The sequence below is a fragment of the Anguilla anguilla genome, chromosome 4 (assembly GCF_013347855.1).
Source record: "Anguilla anguilla isolate fAngAng1 chromosome 4, fAngAng1.pri, whole genome shotgun sequence".
Classification (NCBI taxonomy): Eukaryota; Metazoa; Chordata; class Actinopteri; order Anguilliformes; family Anguillidae; genus Anguilla; species Anguilla anguilla.
Window position 1 is genome coordinate 55575547 of NC_049204.1, and position 15759 is coordinate 55591305.

At 46.6% G+C, this 15759-nt stretch overlaps 1 protein-coding gene across 5 annotated transcripts in view; it reads left to right on the forward strand.

The window, feature by feature from the left end:
* Positions 1-466: 466 nt before the first annotated feature.
* Positions 467-15759, forward strand: part of osbpl9 (oxysterol binding protein-like 9) — a 37580-nt gene continuing 22287 nt past the window's right edge. For 4 of the 5 annotated variants that reach the window (XM_035413857.1, XM_035413858.1, XM_035413860.1 and 1 more), the window contains exons 1-4: positions 467-612; positions 2543-2593; positions 6535-6613; positions 12287-12363. In XM_035413857.1, coding sequence (XP_035269748.1) covers positions 502-612; positions 2543-2593; positions 6535-6613; positions 12287-12363 — 318 coding nt within the window. In that variant the 5' untranslated portion in view covers positions 467-501. Of the gene's footprint in view, positions 613-2542; positions 2594-6534; positions 6614-12286; positions 12364-13489; positions 13684-15759 lie in introns of those variants that run through there. The other variant, XM_035413862.1, reaches the window with a different exon arrangement.

Genomic DNA, 15759 nt, shown 5'->3' on the forward strand with positions numbered 1-15759 from the left:
GTTAAACCATGTTCATGTGGTCTAGAGCAGTGAGCAATCCCACCCACGTTAACTATTTAAAACTGAACTTGTTATATTACGTGACTGTTTAACCCTGATGCCATAATAGCTGCTCTTTTAACAACAACGTTAATAACTGAAGCCAGAACTCCGTCCTTGCCATTTTCACTCCTCAATCAGAACGAGAAAGGATGACAATGTGTCGACACGTGTAGCACTGCACTATCAAATGCCCAACCCTTGCTCAATGCATGATCGTCCCAGTGCACACTCTGCAAAAACCGTACATGCCAGGAAACTCAGTTAAACAGGACAATAACCTTTTAACAACGCGTTATATTCCTGTTAATTACCTTGCGTAATCTTTAATTTAACTTGTAACATGACGGATATCACACGATTCAGTAGAAGAGCACGCCCCCGAGTTAAACGCGGTGACGCAACATCATATGCTTTTCCCCAGTCACGCTCCTCCTCTTCATACTCTAGCCAAGTGTAAAGATGGCGTCCATTATGGAAGGGCCGCTGAGTAAATGGACTAACGTCATGAAAGGTTGGCAGTACCGTTGGTTCGTTTTGGACTACAACGCTGGATTGTTGTCTTACTATACGGTATGCTCTTTGTGGGAACATGAATGGTCTTAAATCCGAGAGAGGACTGACTGGGTGTGCTCTTCTTATCTGGCGACGCTAGCGGGTTTTGTTTTAGCCGAGTGAAGGGGAGAGGCCTGTTGCCAGGAGTTGGGAATCTTAACTGGCAAATCGGGGCGGGGACTTTTATTGACGCTGATCTTTGCCTATCCTGAACAGAGTTGAAGTCCAGATAGCGAATGAAAATATAGTGTGGGTTGAGCTATGTAGGAATTGTAGTAGGGTTTCTACTTCAACGGGAATGCTGCCTCCTGCTTGATCGGTGTAGCGGACTGGCTAACATTAGCAAAATGTTTCCCATGTACTATTAAACGTTTGCTGCATTTAGGGGTGGTGTCCTGAAACGTGCTCATTTTAAAAAAGGCTATGAGACAAGGAATACAGTTGTTCTGTCTATAGCCTAAAAGATAGCATTTTAACAATGTGCATTAACTGCTACATTGACAACTAAATATATTGACAACTGTCTGCGAATGTTTTCTGTGTTGATTCCTGTTAACGATAGCTAACCTTAGCTAAGTTAGCTAACGTCAAAACACAACCGTCTTTGCTCATAGAACGCTAGGGTAGTTGAGGAGGTATTATAACGTTAGTTGGAGACTCAAATAGTTGCGGTTTACGATTTTGTTTAGTTTAGATTTACCAACGGTTTGTCTTAAACTTTCATTATTTTCATGTTTTAAATCGCTTAAGACCACTGCGTTTCAAACCATACACAGGCGCGGCTGTGTAAGATCAAGAAGCCCCTGTCATCTGACTTTTTGCATTTGGATAGAAATGATAAGGGTGACATCAGCTATAATCTGGCTAAAATACAAATATCTATCTTTCCGAATATGACATTAAATTCAAACTGTACTGTTGTCGGTTATTTTCTTACAAAAATGTATACATTGGACGTCATAAAGCTCGACATACATCCAGTCTGCAAGACTACGAATGCGGTGGACCAAATATTTCGAGAATTGGAACCTCTTTCTAACGTTATCGATACTACTAACGACATCCCTAACGACTATTAGCTTGCTCGTTAACCTAGCTAGCTAGCTAACGGTTGATTACATGAAACACGTTGGTGTCAACTACCTTTACACGGCTTGCCCCGTATAAAAAAATAATGTCCTGAACCAAACGACAATTAGTCTTTAGCCTGTAATCCAACTTCTTTGGTGTACTTTGAAGTATTATAGTTAGTTAGTTATGTTTTTAAATATATTAACTGACAAAGGTAGTACACACCATAAAGGTAGTAACTCAGACTAAATTAGTCTTCCGTTGACGAGCACCTACCACTTTTTGAAACTGAAGAGACTTTTGACATTAACTAGACCTACATACTTCAGCAAGGAGGGACAAACGAGAAGCCAGTCCGATGCAAGCTACAAGTAACATTACACGTTTTGAATTTTTCTATCGCCAATAAATAGATATAACGTTATATATCACATCTCACAGTGCTCTGTGTATCCAGTTTCATCAGACTGGCAGTTTAATTGAGGTGCATCAGCAGGTAGACTGGTACTGAAATTAAGTAATAATAATTCAAGCTAAATTGTGTTTCTTTTAGTTGGCTGTAAGATATATGAGGCATTGTTATCTTAACTTGTGTTCTGCTTTTTAAGTATAAAAGCCCTTTATTCCCCAAATTGGAATGTCCAACACCTTGCCTCTTTGCTACATTGTGCTGCATGCATACCCTCTAAAAGGCTTGCATCCAGCTGCAGCGTCTTTCAAAGCAGCTGCCCACCATCTGAACCAAGAATATTAGTTTTGTTTCTTCCTGTCCTTTGGAAACATTTTTGTGCTATCTGCCTTGTTTTGTTTGAAACTAAAGAACGGGGTTCACCAAATGGGATTTTGTGTGGTGACATGCTCTCCCTTTATTTTTCAGTCCAAAGACAAGATGATGAGGGGTTCACGGAGAGGCTGTGTTCGGCTCAGGGTGAGTTCCTGGACCTTTCTTTCTGACTCCTGTCCTGGAGCATTTCATATGCAGGCAAACTGCAAGTGTATATTTAATGCATTGCTTATTTAGTTGCTGTGAAAATGTTTCAGTTGTGAATGCCTAACCACTAAGTTGGAATGGGAGAATTAGAGCATGTTAACATATGCAGTTCTTACTAGAAGTAGAGTAGACCACCACGGTACAGAACATTGTGTTACATCACGGCAAAACCTGGGACCGGCAGTTCCAGCCTATTTGTCCAATTTAGAATTTTCAAAATCAGATTTCTGAAAACGTCCTTAATCCTTTAAATACATTTCCTTTCAATGCATTTTATATTTCCTCATTGCGTGACACTTTTGACCTTTTGCACTGCATTTTATATTGACATTTTTATGGAAACTAGTCATAAAACATGATGAATGCTTTCTGGGCGTGTTTGATTGCTTTATCTCTTATAAGAGTATTATATCGGCTAATAACTGTTTGGAAGTTTGTTGTAGAATGTGGACATGTTTTTCAGATTTTCCTTTTTCCAACAGTTAAATATCTGTTATCAGTTTGCCACAATAAAACATCATCCTAACCAATGGAATTTAAAGAATGTAGGCCGACAGGTTTAAAGCATGAGTGACCAACTGAAACAATGAGCAACAGACTTGGGCTACATACACATTCACTGACCTCCACAAACAGTTCTTCTGCTGACACAGCTGTTGGCTCAGTATGTATCTAGGTAATAAATTGACAAGTGAATGTGTTTATAGTTAGCTAGTTAGTGCCGTCAGAATCTGTCTCTCCATCTCCCTCTTTCTCTTTCACGCCCATTCCTTTCTACCTATTATGGTACAACCTTTAAATGTTTAGACAAATTTTGTTCGTATGTACAGCCTCTTGAAACATTGGCTATTCAGGCTGCTCTGTAGGTACTGGAAGCGTATTTTCTGCTTTAATCCACTAACCTGCTAATGCCCCTATGCCCACCATTTCTGTTCATTATAAACTTCAGTTCTAGAATCTCCTTCCTCACACACAAACAGTTTTGGTCAACAAGGCTATCATACCAAAATGACGATATTTAAAACCTACTGAAAGTGGAAGATCCCTTTTAATAATAAGAAGAATAATGATCACAATAACAATAATATATTGAAGCTCCTTCCCTATGTTGCCTGATCCGTAGTTGTCAGTAGAAATTGTGTACCAGTAACTTAAATTAGGAATGCTTGATTTAAGACCCAACTTATCTAATTGTTTCTTTGTGATCTGGGGCCTGTATCACTAAACAGGATTACTGAGTTAGGCGGATAACTGCGCTAACACCCAGAACCCCCCCCAAATCTGGAACATGAGGTGAAGTAAAAAGCTGTTTTGAGTTTTACTCGGTGCAGTTATCCAGCTAACTGTGTAATTCTGCTTTGTGATGCAGGTCCCAGGTCTTTGGAGGCAGTGTGTATATAGCCTGCTTTTATGGACTCAAATGTGATGAAATTGATTAGTTCCAAGCTTCCATTTTCCACCCTTGAGTTAACTTACTGTGAATATCCTGAAAGTGAAAAACCGATTATTGAACAGCCGTTCTCATGCCATTCCTCAAAAAGGTTGTGCTTATTTCTCATTCGGTCAGTATCAGAGGCTCCATGTGCTAAAATGTAAGGCCAATGGGCTGCTATTTCAGTTTCAGGAAGGAGAGTTTTACTCACGACATACTGCAATGCAATACCGTCACCCGAGTTGCATACAGTCTTAAGAAATGGCTGAAGGAAACTGAGCTGTGATCATGCACAGTGAAGGTTCTTTTTACCCCCGTCCATCCCTGACCTGTTTTGTCTTATATGATATTCCAACAATGTCATGCGTTGAACACCATTTTATTGCATGGATTTTTTCTTTCTTCTTTACTTTTTAACATTCCTGTTGTACAGTTGTGCCCAGGGACCACAGATGAAATGAACCACTGATCCAACTCTGGTGCAATATCCTGGCTGCAGTAACACCCACTGTCTGTCAAATACGTAAAGAAACAAGGAAATCTTACGAGTAGAGGCACGTATAAAATATTGGCGGGGCTTCAGGAACACAACTTGTAACTCTGAGGCTGTATTTCCATTTCCCTGGTGGGGCACAGCCCCTTGTTCCCTCGAGCAAGGCGCTTACTTGGCCGAAATTACCTCAGTAAATGTCTGTCCGTTTAAATGGATTGTATGCGAAATATTAGCTGCGTAAATCACTCTGTATCAGATAATTTACTAAGTACCTGAGTATAAATGTAAATCAGTTTCTATTGTAAGTGTAACGTCTCCAGAAAGCGGGACAGCCCCTCCAGAGCAGTCAGCGCAACAAAGCCTTATTTACTGGTGAAAACTGAACCATATAAGTAAAAATGTAGTGGGTGGCAACCCCAGCGTGAGGCCAATTGTTAAATAGTATTTTTTCGATGTGATAAATTAGCAGTGTAGCTTCTGAGAGTTTGCTCCACCCTCTTTTGGTTTCCGTTTTGCCCTCCCGCAGTTAGCCTCTCTAGGCTTGGATAAAACAAAGCTCTGCTGAATTATTAGAACCTGTCACTATGTGGTACTAGTGTCTTCCAATATCTTTGCACAGCACTTAATATAACACGGACCAGTAGATGGCAGTATTTTCAGAAAGCCATTCTCAGCCCCACTGTTCCATAGCATAGCATGTACAGCTAAAATAAAATCTGATATTAAATTGCAAAGACAAACAACTAGATCTCATAAAAATGCATTATATATTATAAAAGTATAAGAGATTTTGTAAAAGTACATATACGGTTGCATTTGTAATGTTTCATAATCTTGCTTTTTGTGATGGTCAGGTGATCGGTAGTGGAGTTGCAGAGAGAGTGGAGTGCATTTTCTCTGCTGCTCTGTTGTGTAAACACGGTGTGTGAGTGTGTCCTGAGGGTGACTGCATGCAGGAATGCTGTTGACTAATACCAGCGGTGAAAGGTATCTGCCAGCTGCAAACAGCACTATGCGTGTCTTATGTGGTGCATTTAACTGATACTGAGCAATTGTATTTGGCCTTGATTTGAACGTTTGTTTTTTTGCCTCTGAAGAGTCCCCAGACTCTTAATACATGTGTGTTTGTGTTCATTTTGTTACTTGTGTTTAGACTATTCATGCTTAGATTTATTTATCCCTACCACTCAAATGTATTTGTCTGGCAGGTGTTTCCAGGTGTATTTGCAGGGATTACAGGGTCAGTGCAGCTGGTGCTTTAGCGTAAAGTCTTTGATTTTTTTTCGATGTGCTATGAAAACCTTGCTGGATGTACACGTCACAAAGATATAGGCTACACCCTCGCTCGTGCGTACACACACACACACGAGAACAAACAAGAGCACGCCACCCAGGTACATGCACTCTCAAGTTACTGTGTGAAACGGCACTCCACTACACTTGTTGTTGTAATGCCCAGGGACTGACAGATGGACACAGGTGTGTGTGTGTGCAGTTTCACTGTGCCTGTGCTTAATAAATATCAGTCAGGGTTATGAGTCAGCCCGTAGTCCTGACATTTTCTACTGCTTCCCCTTATTTTCACCTCGAGAGAACACCATTAGCCTATATATCGAGGGCAACGTTACATATTTCTCCTGGCTTTTTAAAAGTATCTAAACTTGCCGGTGCAACGGCAGGCTTTCTGAAAGCGGTTAACTGTGCACATGCGTTTTCGTTTGCCGTGTGGTAACTCTCTAGGCAGTTGGCTCTGCAGTATTTTTTCCCTCCCTGTTCTGCTGCTGGTCCCCCATGGTCGTCTCCCCCTCCCTCCCTCCCTCCCTCCCTCTCTCCCTCCCTCCCTCCCTGCCTCTCCCCCGGCTCCTCCATGTGTGCGGGAGGAGAGAGGGACTGAGAGAGCGAGTGACGTCTCTCTCTGTCTGACGGTCCCCTCTCTCCCGCTTTTGTTTCCAGGGAGCTGTGATAGGTATTGACGACGAGGACGACAGCACTTTCACCATCACGGTGGACCAGAAGACCTTTCATTTTCAAGGTGAGCACGCCTCCCTCCTCTTTCCGTCGTCCTCCCTCACCACGTTCTCTCTCTCTCACTCTCTCTCGCGCTCTCTCCTTCTTTCTCTCTCTCTCTCTCTCTCTCTCTCTCTCTCTCTCCCCCATGCGCGCCTGCTCTCTCTTGCTCTCTTTCTTACCGTTTTTTCTGTCTGTAAAATGAGGATAATGCTGCTGGTGCACCAGCGCACGCACACACTCACGCCGCACACACACACCACACTTTAAACCTGAGGCATTCGCCGTGCTGGTCTCTGGGCAGAAGCGCCTTTTTTTTCAGCTTTTTTTTTTTTTTTTTGATGAGCCACGAAAGATCTCCTCGTTTTGAAGGATTTTTCTCGCCGCGCCGCTGACGGACGGAGCGAGCGGGAACGGGGGCTGCGTTTTTTTTTTTTTTTTTGAAAGCGCGGACGGCCGCGGCTGGTGCTCCCGCACCCTGAGGGACGCTGGGAGCGACGCGGAGCCTCGGCCGCTCTGTGCCCAACGCTCGCTCTGCCGCTCCAGCACCGCCGCCTCGGCGCAGCGGGACCAGCCCCCCCCCCCTCCCCTCCTCCCCTCCCTGCCTCCGCTTAGCCCCCCCTCCTCCGGCAGCGCTGCCAGCTCCAGGAAAGTGATGCATCGTGGGCCGTTCCCGTCCAGGTCTCTAGCCTCCTCCGCTCCGTGGCCACTCCATCCTCACGCGCCCATCTCCCTCCTCACCGCCGCCCGGCTCGCCGGTCGCCCTCCTGCTCCTCCTCCATGCCCTCACCCATTGCTATGTTCCGACACTGTATGGTGTGGCTCTACAGTAGGAAGGGTAAGGCAGTGCACGTACGCATGCTAAGCTGGCTCTCTGTGACCTTTCTGCCGCTGAATCTCTCATGTCTTGTGCTCTTCACAAAAGCTGCCAAGGGGCTCAATGTGAAGCTTCGATTTTTTGTATTTCCTTTTTTTTTTTTAATTTTTAAAAATTGATTAATGCTGTTCCATTTGAGAGCTCTGTGTGTGCATGCACGTGTGTGTGTGTGTGTGTGTGTGTGTGTGTGTGTTTTTACCTATCGAGCCTGCAGTCACTGTTGATGTCTGTGAATATATTTTGTTTGTGCGCTCTGGCACTTGTTGGTAGGAGACACTTAAATTAGAAGCACTAAAGTTGGCGTAGCGTGCTGCGTCCTCTGAATCGAAACAGTCCACCCACCAGTTCCCTCGCGGTGCGTGCAAACGGAGCCGCGGTCGGCGGTCACCAAGCGTGAGGATTTCTGCACGCGCTCCCTCGCACGCCCCGCAAACGAAACTGTCCGGCGAGACGCGCACCTTTTAGCCCGAATCGGCTGGCGCTTACCGCCGCGGGACGCGGACACGCGGAGGCGCGGCTGGCCGGAGCGGGGCGGCGGCGGTGGCGGCGTGTGCGTGGGGTGAGTTTCAGAAGGCCGTCGGCGAGGGCTGCCCGCGGGCGCCAGAGGAGCGCCGTATTTCTATTTGGAGAGCCATCCATTATTCATCAGGCCCCTTTACCGGCAGCGCGGGGAGAGAGAGAGAGAGAGAGAGAGAGAGAGAGAGAGAGAGAGAGAGGGCGCGGGAGCGGGAGGGAGGGAGAGAGAGAGAGAGAGAGAGAGAGGGAGAGAGAGAGAGAGAGAGAGAGAGAGAGAGAGAGGGAAAGAGAAAGAGAGAGAGAGAGAGAGAGAGAGAGAGAGGGAAAGAGAAAGAGAGAGAGAGAGGGCCTGAGAGCCTGCTCTGATCCAGAGCCCTGCCAGCGGCGAGCCTCACTGCGCTAGAGACAGAGACAAAGCCGCCGTGCGCCCTGGGCTCATCAGAGCAGCGTACGGGGGCACGGCTCTGCCAGGGGGGGTCAGGGAGGAGAGGGGTCAGGGAGGGGAGGGGGTCAGGGAGGAGATGGGTCAGGTAGAAGAGGGGGTCAGGGAGAAGCGCTCGCTGAGGGAGGGCGCTCGCTACACACACCGTCTAAATTTGTCCAATAGAGTCGCGTGACGGTCTGCGTGTTCATTATTTCCTCATTGTTTCTGGTTTTTGTTTTCCGGGCGGGCTTTGTGAAGAATAAGGGTAACGCTCGTAGCTACTGTTTAAACAGTGCCAGCGTTGCTTGTGGTTTCTGGTGTGGTTTTACTACGGATAAGAAACCAAGGTACTTAAGCTTAATCTCACCCGTGATATGCTCTGGTTTAGCATCTAATGTTCCCAGTAGTCCATTATTGAATATAGTGTTTGCGTATTGCAGATCTATTTTTAAAAGAAATGAACAAAGATGTATGGTGTGCCGACTATGCATAGCACAGTATGTTAATTCCTATACGATATGTATGATACTGTAAATACCTGTATATACCAGACCGTAATCCTTCCGTGAGCTGAGATTTGGAAGGTAGTTTTTCCTGGGTATGGTGTGTGATAGAGAGAGCGAGAGAGAGAGAGAGAGAGAGAGAGAGAGAGGGAGGAAGGAAGGAGCAGTTGTGCTGTGTCAGGGGACTGAGAGTGATAATGGTGGGGAGCGCTCTGCTTCCTCTGCACTGCCGTTAGCCCTCACCTGCCCCTGGAGACCCGCGGCCCCGCTGCCCCCCTCTCACACGCGCACACACACACACACACACGCACACACACACACACACACACACACGCACACGCAGCTGCAGAATCCAGACCCCCGCGCCTGTCTGCGCTGCGCGCGGCCTGCGGACACCGTGTACCAGGGCAGGGCTCTGTGCACAGTCTGCAGAACGTTCCGCGCTCCCATGATGCACACCGGTGCGCACGCTTGCTTTAAACTCGCCGTCGCTCGAGGTTAGCGAGAAGAGAAAAAAACGCCGAACAGGCTAATGGGATGGAGCGCGACGCTGTGACGCGTGTTATTTATGAACGGGTGATTTCGGAAAGCGGGCGACGGGACGCGAGGGGAAAGATGGACGGTGAGCCGTTTGCGGGGGACGAAAGCGAGAGCTGAAGATGGAAACGGACCAGAATAATAACAGTAAAGAGACGGGCTGCGGCGGGGTGCTCAGCCTGTGCGCCTGCCAGTGCGGTAAGTCCTCACCCTCGCCCCGAGGAAGAGGGATGTGATGCTCGCTCTCCGCTCCCCGCCCTTCCTTTGAGATCGTCAGTAATATGATGCGCTCTGCAAGATGCCTTATTCTGGCGGCGAAGGCTGCAGAATGGGGATTAAGCCTGAGCAGCCGCTACCTTCCTGAGAGGCATTAAGCAGTAATTGGGTTTTATGAATCTGTCTCCTGCTCAATTGCATTTTCCCTCTCTCTGTCTCTGTCTCCCTGTGAGAGCCCCCCCTGTTCTGTCTTCTTGGGGCCTACTTCGCTGCATGCACATATGTGGGGATTCTCACTTGGACTGACTGCAGCCCCCAGTTTTTCACTGCTTTAAAGACCCAGTGCAATCTGAATAATTGTGTATTTATAGTTTCATATAAAGGGTCAAAACAAATAGTATTGTATTAAGCTACTTTATACCTCTGCAATTTCTAATTTTTTAACCTGAGACCAGCATTATTGGTCACTTGGAGATCATTTTTGTTCCATAATTAACCGGCTTGCATTTTCTCCAGTGGGACATGCGGTTGTTTAGTGGACTGCCAATTAGAAGTGAGCATGCACTGAGAACAGACATGTCCTGTCTGGCCTTCAGTGCTCATTCATAGTGGCATGCTTTACATCAAAAGTAAATAGTGATATTTACCTGTTAATAAATTTGGGTAATGGAGGTGATAGTAGTTATACAGTTAAATGTTGTGCATCTTTATCTTGTTGCTTAATGAAATCTTCATATGCAAGAAGAGAGAGGCTAGCACAGGGTCTTTGAGTCTTTACACGTGGAAATATTTCCATGCTGTTCGACAGCTTCTGCGTAGTCTGTGATCCTGTCTTCCAGGTATTTCTAAGCTGGGCCTGGGTTCCTATTTTAATATCACACTTTAGGTGATGAGAATATTAGAAATGGTGTCCCTGTGTAACATCACAGTTTGTTCTCAGTTATTTTTTTAACTTACAGACTGATGAGTTCTCATCTTAAATGTGCTGTACAGTCTGTCAGCTTTACCTGAATTACTCCTATAAGAAAAACATATCTAACGGACTGCAGAATTTCCACAGGACATAAATAAGTGTCTCTCTGAATAAGGTCATCTGCTAAACAGATTGGAGAGTGGGTGGGAGAGCAGACACGCTAACACTTTGACTGGAATTAGAGTTTCCCTGATCTTAGCAGCAGAGGATTGTTCAGTCTTTATGACAATGGGAGGAATAACCGCTCTTTCACGTTTCTTATTGTTCATTGGTGGATTATTCTGTCTCTTTCTCAAACGCACACCTCTGTGAGTGCATTGGTAATGCAAGTAAGGAAGCCATGTTGAATTGACAGGGTCTGTCCACCCAGACCGCCTCCCACGTGACATCGGCCCACGGCAGCGTGAGCTCAGGGGGGAGTGGCCGCGCTTGTTTTGCAGACTGAAAGTCACACGTTCGGGGTACCGCACACGTGCGGCTCGCAGACGCGTGCGAAAGCGTCCAAACGCGCGAACGACGAAAACCAGCTGGCGTTTCTGCGGTTTGCGCTTTTACGTGACGTACCGTGCCGTACGACTCGAGCGAAATCCCGCACGTGTCATGTGACGTCGCGAAAGCGGTACGCTAATGGACTAGCGCTAGCGTGTATGTGACTGTGCCAGAGCGCCGAGGCGCAGTAATAAACAGCTTGGCTACGCGGGGCCGGAGACAGGCGGCTTTAAGAGCAGAGCTGCCCATCGACGCTCGCTCCCTCGCTCTCCTCTCAGCGCTAATGCGCACATTTAGCAGCTGCAGCCCCATTGATTTTGTACAGCCGGGAGGAGCGGCCGTGTGCGCCCGGGCCCGGACTCTGCCTCTGCTTCCAGTTAATGTCTTTAAAAGCGCTGTGTGTTTGTGCTGAGCTGTGACCTGTCTATCATCAGGGAGTCCGCTGCGTTTTCCATTGTAGCTCCCCCCCCCGCCCCCACCCGAAAAAAGGACGTACACAATACACATGCATGCACATCTTTCTCTCTCTCTTTCTCTTTCTTTTTCTCTTTCTGTTTCTCTCTCTCTCTCACTCATACACACATACACTCTCTCTCTCAGACACACACACATTCTGCAAGGTGAAGTATTCGTAAATCTCATGCTGTACAGGCACGTCCTGTGTTATTCAAATCAAACCCATGTTTCTTTGTCAGATGACTTACGACTAACCAACTTTACCGAAGTCATTCTTTTCTGATAAGAATCGCCTATAGCTATAAATATGTCTGCTTGTGTATTCATTTGTCAGTACATTGTGTCAGTGACTCCCTTCCATTCCTTTCATTTTCATTTCTGTTTGTTTCTCAAATTGTGAAATGCTTTACATGCTGTGTTTGTGGACTTTGTTTGCACTGGCCCGGCCCGGCCCCTGGGGATGCTGTCGATCCTTCAGGTTTTGCTCAGGAGAAACCTTCAGCACCTCCCCTCTCCTGCTTGCTCAACCGCTCCGCGCAGAAAAGAGGACATTGCAGCAACGATGCGATAACGCTCTTGAGCAAGAAGCACTGAGCAGGTTTCCCAAACGCTGTGAGCTCTCCTGTTAGTCACCCCTGTGATGAGCTAGCAGCCTGCGCCCTGCTCACTGGTGTGCTTTGTGTGCCTCCCCCCCCTCCCCCCCCCAGCCCGTGATGCAGACGAGAGGGAGAAGTGGATCCATGCCTTAGAGGGGACCATTCTCAGGCACACCCTTCAGCTGCGGGTAAGAGCTGTGTGTTCTCATTGTGTTTTGTAAGTCTCCGTGGCGGCTGTTTTCACTGGGGGCCTGCGCGTGTTTTCGCTCGACTTCCTCGGCCTGCTCGAGCCCATTATCTTGAGAGATGGACGGCAGTTTGGTTAGTCTGCACACACACGCGTGTGTTTGCGCAGGGGTGAGAATGTGTGCATATTCTGGCAGGTGCACATCTGAAAGTGAGCCGCACAGAAACAGCCTTGACAGGGTGGGACGGTTGTGCTTGAAATGTTACTGGCTAAGAGTTGTAAGGGGAAATTAGAAAGTCGATGTCTTGCTGGTCTCATTGGAGTTTAGTCTCAGTTGTACAGTAATAATAAATAAATAAAAAACTTGTTTATATTGAGTCAGAAAGGAGAAGCTGAGTAAAGACTCTTTTTTTTTTTCCTTTTTCCCCAAGTCCATACACGCTGTTTAAAATGCCGGTAAACCCTGTCCAGTGGCACAGCATTCCAGCCTTCATGAGTGAAGGGGTGAAGGATCACCCGAGACCTGCAGGCACTAATATGTGAGAGTGAGAGAGACTGAGAGTGAGAGAGGCGCAAAGTGAACGAGGTGGAGAGTGAGAGAGAGAGAGAGGCGGAGAGTGAGAGAGGTGCAAAGTGAGCAAGGTGGAGAGTGAGACTGTAAGAGAGTGAGACAGACAGAGAGTGAGTGATTTTTTTTCTCCTACTGGATCAGACTTCTTTTTTTTTTTTTAGTTTTTAAAATTATTATTATTTTTTTTAGACTCTTCTTTGCTCTTCCACTTTCGTTTTGAATTCTTCCTCTCTTATCTTTTTTCCCTTCTGTTTCCCTCTGTGCTGTGGTCCCCCTCCCTCTACACCCTTATTTTCCCTCCTCCCTCTCCCCCGCCCTCCATGTAAATAACTGTCTGCCTGCATGTATCCACTTGCAAACACTGAGTAAGCATGTAGTCAGAGGGACATGTGACCCACGACGAATCACAGCACAGCTTACTGCAACAGTCAGCTATCTGCCCAGCCGGTCTATCCAATCAGAGCAGCTGTTGGTGGGTGTCACGCTCTGAAGCTTGTGCTGCTTTTTTTTTTTTTTTTTTTTTTTAAGGAAGTCTCTGTTTCCTCTCGTAAGTGGACCTTGGATTTACTTTGCTCAGCTGATGCGGACTGTTCCGTGTGGCCTAGCAGATCCGCGTCGTTTGAAGCCCCGTTTGTCGAGCAGACCTCGCTGGTCTGCGTGTGGGGGGGGGTGGGGAGAGGACGAGAGAGGCAGGGGTCAGATTTGGCCTGCTCTCCCTGCCGAGGCATGTCCCTCAGAGGTTTGCGCTCTGTAAGTACCACATTGCTGAAGCCATTACTGGGTGATAATGCAGTTTAAATGGGTCACGCTGACTGTAATGCCTGGGGAAAGGGGGGTGGGGGCTGAGATGTAAGCTTTTAGTGTTTATTCCCACTGCCGTGGGGCTCTGTGGGGAGGGGGGAGGGTTAGCAGCTAGCCGCGCGGCTGCTAACGCAGAGAGAAGTGGCTCTTTTGTAGCAGCAGATTGTGACATTTGCTGAAGCGGCAGCCGCCGCCTGCGTGTCCTCTGGGCTTGCAAACTGGTCTGCTGAGGCAGAAAGAGCCCGTCGACAGGAAAATGTGCTTATGTTGACACAACCGGTCAGAGGAGAGGAGAGACGTGTTTCTAATCGGCAGGCTCTTTGTCTCGGCCATTTTTGCAGTTTAGGGTTTATTTAGGGCATTCCTCTGGACCCCTCTGAGACTTTGAGATGGAGACAGAGGTTCTGTTTTATGTCTCTTTTTTTCCCCCGTCTTCTTTGTCTTTTCGTTTTTTTAATATGGGCATTTTGACTCAGAATGTCTGGAATGTTTCCTAATTTCCACGTCCATTTCTCAACCTCAGTCTTTTTTAATGGAAAGCAACAGTCATGTTCATCCATAGCTCCTGAGAAGCTGCTATTTCAGAGAAGCCTTCTGTTTTATACATACCCAGCAAAAGTCCTGTGTCATTCTCTTTTTAAAGAATCTGTATATTGATCTCAGGGGTGGCTTGAGATCATTATGACACACCTCTTAGCGGTCAGGCCACTGTTTGCTGTTTTACTGCTTGGCTGTAACGAGTGTTGTGTTACATTTGAATGTAAATCCACCACAGCCATTTTGCTGCTTTGAGTCCTGTGCCTGTGGGCCATATGGAGCAAGAAGAAACTCGAGACGCCGTTTCCTGTTGACTCGCAACGAATGGCCATTGGTGCAGGTGCTCAGACGCTAACCCCGCTGTACGCTTCGCTACGTACGGCGGCGACTCATCCTCGTGCTGACTTATGCTAACGTGATTAGCGCGCGTCAGCGTTCTGTAGCTGACCACCGTCTCGCCCCCTTGCTCCTCGCGAGCTCAGAACAAATTAGTCCTCAGGTCATTTAACAGCTTAAAAACCCACACGCTATGTAAGCAACATGGCGCTCCACAAAGTGTTGCTCTGCTGTCCTCTGTAGCTGCTGTGGCTTCGTTGTTCTGCTGTGGCTTCACTGTTCTGAGGTATGTCAGAAGTCTCGGTTATATAAAGGTCATTATTGACACCAGGAGTAAATCACGTGCCTCACAGTTGATTAGAGACTGAAATTTATTCAGTTTCATTTCAATTAGAAGACAGTGATAGTACTCGACTCTGATTGTGTTACTTCATGTATTTGGAACACACACACACACACAGTTTATGTACAAGGTACATTTCTGACTGTGCTTGTTACTATAGGAATTATCAACACTGTAAATGCCATTCTGAGAACAGAAGCCAGTTAAATTGCACTAAAAGCAGTCTGAGGGCCATGTTTACTAACGATTTGTGGGTCTAAAATAGACGCTAACGAGACAATGAGCATTTTTCCATATTTGCTAAGTTCTGTACCAGGGGATTGTGCTGGTGAAACAAAAGAAATGCGTCATCCCCAACATTTGCATGTGCGGGTAAATGAGTACGTATTTGCAAAAATATGGCAGGAGAGAATGGAAATGTATGCATATGACCTGCTACCGGTAATTTATCATGGCTGGTGGCCATTGGGGCAAAGGTAATTGCTTCTGTTTTTAACGTCTGCAAAAAAGCAGGTGTTGTACTCTTTCCAGCACAAGTTCAACATGGCCATTCATGAGAGGAAACGTCATCAGTGTGTGTTAGTAGGGGAGAGAGACAGTTTTCGAATTTTGCTCATTGGTTGAGTCATTAGCCGTTTCTATCACATTTACAACTTCATCGAGTTGGATACAATTAAAACCAAGATTGGTATGGACTGTATTAGATGTGCGCAATTGTAGCCGTAAACGAAAACGCCCTACAATGTGCGTATCGCAAGTTTTTCCTGCCGCCGTGGGCTATGCATGGCAAATTGTGGTCACTCACTCAC